The 6000-nt window shown below is 40.7% G+C and overlaps 1 protein-coding gene across 4 annotated transcripts in view; it reads left to right on the plus strand.

The window, feature by feature from the left end:
- slc8a2b (solute carrier family 8 member 2b) overlaps nt 1–4757 on the plus strand; it is a 211636-nt gene extending 206879 nt beyond the window's left edge. For 3 of the 4 annotated variants that reach the window (XM_068213574.2, XM_073923170.1, XM_009291910.5), the window contains one exon: nt 3652–4757. In XM_068213574.2, coding sequence (XP_068069675.1) covers nt 3652–4028 — 377 coding nt within the window. In that variant the 3' untranslated portion in view covers nt 4029–4757. 4 annotated transcript variants of the gene reach the window in all.
- Nucleotides 4758–6000: the final 1243 nt, after the last annotated feature.

Consider the following 6000-nt stretch of genomic DNA (forward strand, 5'->3'; position numbering starts at 1 on the left):
AACTACGGTGGCCAGGAAGTGCTAAACAACATTACAAAGTGCAAAACACTTTTACGAAGCTCGAGACACAATTACATAGGAAAAACTATTTTACCAATGATGAAACAAATTTACATTTTAGAAAAAGATTTACAAGATGCAAAACACTTTTACAAGTCCCGAAACAAAGTTAAAATTACAGATTCCTTACGGAAAGGGAATGTACCACACACCGGGGGTGACGTGGAATGTACCACAGTGAAAAACACATGCGCTATAGGAGAATTGTAAAAACTAAGTGAAGTTTATTTATAAACGAATTTTGAGAGGATCACATGCTTATGATTGCTTGCGGCTGGTCCTGCATTATTTAATTAATGATTCTCCAATCAGACGATTCCTAAGCCACTATAATTACCCTATGTTCCATATCATAGCCATCTTCGTTTTGAAGAATCCTCTCCTTCCACCCCTACTCCTTCTCTTTTCCTAGATGGGTGGCACAATGACTCAGTTTTTAGCACTGTTGTCTCACAGCAAGAACGTCACTAGTTTTAGTCTTTACCAAGCCAGCTGACGTTTCTGTGCGGAGTTTACACAATCTCCCCGTGCTCACGTGGGTTTCCCCCTGGTTCCCCGGTTTCCTCCCACCATCCAAAAACATGCAACTTAAGTTAATTGACTAATCCAAATCGGCACCATAGACATGATCCTAGTAAGTAGTTATCTCTTAAGAGCGATCACTATCTGTTCATTAGCTACTACATTAGGGGAGTTCTCGAGATCTACCTGAGCTTAAACTCCCCTCTCGCCTTCAAACAGGAGGGAGCCCTGTGCTCAAAGATCTTATGAGTTCAGGGCTCTCTCCCAGGAAAACATGCCAAACAAGCTTTATAATCAATCATCAGCTAAGTGTGAGCTCTTGAAACTGGCTGTAGTGTATGAGTGTGTGTGTTAATGAGTGTGTATGGGTGTTTCTCAGTACTGGGTTGCAGCTGAAAGAGTGTCCGCTGCGTAAAACATATGCCGGAATAGTTGGCGACCCCTGATAAACAAGGGACTAAGCCTGAGGAAAATAAATGAATGAATAATATTTTATATATTTTTTAAATAATTATATAATAATTATTTTATTTTTATATAATCTTACAAATCGCATCTTAAAGCGCTGTTTCTCTGCTCCTCTTAATGAGCACCTGATCTTTCCCAGAGATTGAATCACTGTCTTTCTCTCTCCCACACATAACTGCATTAGTCTGCATCCCATTGGCTCATTACCATTATCAGCTCTGACACGGCCATTATTAGCTGCTAAACTGTGTTTTGCAATTAGCGTCTGAGTCTTTGGATAAAATGCTAAATTAAATAATAAATTAGTCTCAAAATAATTCTGCTTCACGAACAGAATCTGACATAAAACCTCTTAAAATAAAATATCTGGGCATTGTCTTGCTGCGTGGTAGATGTAGTAGAAGTAAATGAACCCTTTTAATTATTTTAAAAGGGAATACGACAACAACAACAAACCAATTAATTATTTATTCATTCATTCATCTTCTTTTCAGGTTAGTCCCTTTATCAATCAGGGGCCGTCACAGCAGAATGAACTGCCAACATATCCAGCATACGTTTTACACAGCAGATGCTCTTCCACTGGGAAACACCCATACACTCTTGTTCTCACACACACACACACACACTACGGACAGTTTAGTTTACCCAATTCAACCATAGCGCATGTGTTTGGACTGTGGGGGAAACCGGAGCACCCCGACGAAACCCACGCTAACACGGGGAGAACATGTAAACTCCACACAGAAATGCCACTGACCCAGCCGAGGCTCGAATCAGCGACCTATTGATTTTTCTCTAATAGTTTACTTGAGTAAGAGTAAAAGTACACATATTTAAATGTACTCAAAAAGTACGCGTTACCCAATCATTTTACTCAAGTAAATGTAACGAAGTAAATGTAACTCATTATTACCGACCTCTGAGTACAATTAGTTAACAACAAATAAAACTGAATGGTGTTTATTACGTTCAAAGGATTAATAAACATATGCAAATCATCACCATCATTTATCATTTATGTTGCGTGGGTGTTGAGATCCCGATCTTTTTATGATTAATCCTGCAGCTTACACCTATTTCACACCGCAAGTGTCAGCGGCGCGTGAGCAGAGCGTGAGCAGCGCGTGTGTTTTCGGCGTCCATATTAACAGATTAGAGCTTTCATACCGCACGCAGCAACAGCGCGTCAGAGCGAGGCGTGAGCGTCGCCGAAGCAGCAGTGCAGCGATAGTTTCGGCGCTGGGTCTATTTTTGACGCGCTGCTCACGCTCAATTAAAGTGACAGTGCATTGATAATGACCAAAACACATTGAATGACAGTAAAAAGTAGCAATTTTACCCAATAAATGCGTTAATAATGTCAAATGCTTTATATATAGTCATTCAAATAAACTTAAAACGATTAAAAACGGCAACAAACATTTATTTAGGCCCGAACTACAAAACCCAATGTAAAACAATTTTAGTATCAGTTTTGCTTAAGTTGCACACTAGTGTTGTAGGAGAGGGGAAATAGAATATTTACGGGATTTGTAGTCCATAGCGAAGTGTATTGTGGGTAGTGTAGTTCGACACGCATGCTGGATTATGTGAGCTCGCTGTGTTCTGTGCAGCTGAGCAGAGAAAGAAAGTTTTAATCGGCTGTTTTATGTTCACTCGAGTTATTCCTACCGGGAGCTGTTTGCACTGTGAATCTGACAACACGAAAATAAGTAAAAGAAGGGCATGCATTGGTTACTTTTGTCCGTCTCATCCTCTGCACGAGCATGAATTAACGAGCTGTTATTCTGCCGCTGGACATCACTGAAGCGAAGAAAGTAACACTAGTTTGATCATGTATAAATATCATTATAACTATATTGCATAAATATTATTATAACTAGGTCTACAGCAACCTGACAATCAAAAAACAAATGAAATGATATCACAGGCGATTGTCTTCAGACTGTAGACACTTCTCATTTAGCTTGAGAAGCATACATCACTATTTGATCTATAACATTTGTAAAATAAACATTTGCAGGTTAAAGAAACAGCATAGGAGGGGCCTTGGTGCAGATGAAAAGTTTAAAAAGTGTATTTGTAAATAGGGGGACATGGGTAACTAGATAGAATAGACAGAGATAGGTTGATCTCTGCTGCAGCTGCCGAAGAGCTGCGCGCTGTAGACGCAGCTGATGTGAAAGGCAAACACCTGCGTGCTGCTACTGCTCGACATACGCTCTGCTTACGCTCTGCTCACGCGCCGCTGACGCTTGTGGTGTGAAACAGGCGTTACACTGAATGCATTAATACAGGCTAAACAAGTAGTGACAAAAAACATCTTTAATAACCTAAGAAACCCACCACATCCCGAATAACCCACCGCAACTTCATCATTATATTTTACAGAAAAGCCTAAATGCTTTCATATTCACATACTGTTGCCACACAACTGTGTTTAAACCTCATATAAATATGATTTTTGCATAATAGATCCCATTATGCAATGTCTAAGAACTTTCCAAAGCACTTCGTTTTTTGAGAAAATCTGTTGTTGAGCCGTATTGATATGCAACTCTACCACTAATGTTAATTTTTTTTCTTTATTTTTTTCAGACACATTTGCCAGCAAAGTGGCTGCAAAGCAAGATCAGTACGCAGACGCCTCCATCGGAAACGTCACTGGCAGCAATGCCGTCAATGTGTTTCTGGGTATCGGAGTGGCCTGGTCGGTAGCAGCCGTGTACTGGGCCGTCCAGGGAAAGCGATTCAACGTGGACCCTGGCTCTCTGGCCTTCTCCGTCACCCTCTTCACTATCTTTGCCTTCATCTGCATGGCGGTGCTGCTGTTCCGGCGCCGGCCGTCGATCGGAGGAGAGCTGGGCGGCCCTCGAGTCTCCCGACTGCTCACTACACTCCTATTTCTGGGTCTGTGGTTCCTCTACATCCTATTCTCCAGCCTGGAGGCCTACTGCCACATCGAGGGCTTCTGAACAGCTTTCTTTTCCAACATGCACTGATGTTTACCCTCAAATCGAGAGGCTCCGTTTTACGTGACACACAAATTTGCACACACTTTAGGAAAACACGTGAATTGCTGAACGCACTACTAATATCGGTAGAGAATCTGAAGTTGTAGGAATAAAAGATGAGGAAGCAAAGCATGTAGCAAAAGAGGGCAACGATGAGTGTAATGTAGTTAAAAAAGGAACGATGCTGTAAATTAGTCTTACATCTTTTGGTCTCGAGGGAAGAATTGACTTTCAATTTGCATTGTCACTAAACAGTTTTTTATTTATGGTTCAAGGGCACAATTAATCAGAGTAGAGATTTTAAAAAAGAGTCCTCAGAACTATAGTGACGCTAATAAAAATGCACAAGCGTTAACAGATCAGCAGTTTTGCTTCAGCTCTCTGCATCTAAAGCGATCGCTGCTTGAGAGATTGTACAATACAACCACAGAGATCTTGAGCTAAAGCCAAGACAGACTGGGCAACACACTGGACTTCAAGCATGCGGAATTACTTCAGAGCCTGCAAAGTGAATAAGTCATTCTCTAATACTTATTATTTTAAGAAATAACCCCGTTTAAATAACAATGTGCACCAAGTTGACAGTGTTAGAATCAAAAGAGAATCACATCACAATAACAAAATATTTGTTTTACGCTGTCTGGACGGGTTATCACCACCGAGTGATTCAGTTCTTTCAGTTGTGCCCTACAATGGTAGAAATTGTTTACAGTTTGTCAAATAGTAAGAAAAGTAGTCTAACTTTAGGCTAGAGTAGGGCAGGGACAATTTGAAGAGTATACTACATATACATTTAGTTTCACACGAACACATATCCGCTCAGTGTTATGATGCCTCTACAACTGAAATCTTCTAAAATGGAACACTGCTCTCATCATACGACGTCACGATTGGAATCTTCATTCATTTCTGTCGCCTAGAGACAACGGAACTCTCTTTGTGTTCGCTTTTAAAAGTGTCAGCGTAAAGAAACGCATCGTCGTCTTCATATCTCCAGCATCATGTCGAATCGGAGTACAGGAATCGTTACTTTCCCACGTTAAGGAAATAAAAGATGTCTCTGTTGATGTTTGCGGTGGCTCATCGGTCTCCTCAAACTAAACTGTGGGAGTTTATCTTGTAAATACAGGTTTATTAGAAGGACAAATGATTTGTTAACGTTATTACGGTGCAAAAAAAAAAACCTGATGCGTGTTCGCGTTCATTTACGAGTTCTCATGACAAGTCCCTGTACAGTTTCTTGGCATTGTGTGAACCTGTCCGGGGCTGCTTGAACTACAGCGATTGATCGATTTATTGAGCTGCGCACTGATTGGTTCTTTTAGCTGATTATTATGCGTGGTGCTGATTGGTCCCTGACAGATTCACAATAAAATTGTTGTTTACGCGTGGAGCACTCAGGATTGTGTTTGTACGTACGTTACGGAGAATTGACGTGTTTTTATGTCGTCGGCTCATCTGTCTGTAGGTGTTTGTAAAAAAAAAAAACGTGTGTGTGTGCGTGTGTGTACTGTACCTGTGCTGTTCTTCAGGGCTGGACTTTTGTCTGTGGTCTAGTCATTCGAAATGCATGATGGAGAACTATATTGACAGATCTGTAGTGGCATGCTTTGACTCTGAAGACATGCATGAATTTGAAGTTTACAATGTTTGTTGCTTAAAGGGACAAGATGAGAGTTTCTGTGAGAATAGTGATGGCTGCCTGTGTCGGGTCTTGCGTGATATTTTAATGTGAAAATGAGCAATTTATTTATTTGAGAGCGGATCAGGATGTCCTATTCTTTTCACGAATGTCTTGTGAGGAAAAAAACAACACAGTTGATCTGCATTTTCAAGAAAAGACGACTAGCGTTTGCGTATTTTTCACAACATCCATGCCTTTGTTTACAGTGCAGCAGAGAGAAATATGCTCTCCGGCTTACAGTAGATGTGT

Source organism: Danio rerio, chromosome 15 (genome assembly GCF_049306965.1).
Source record: "Danio rerio strain Tuebingen ecotype United States chromosome 15, GRCz12tu, whole genome shotgun sequence".
In the NCBI taxonomy this organism is placed as follows: Eukaryota; Metazoa; Chordata; class Actinopteri; order Cypriniformes; family Danionidae; genus Danio; species Danio rerio.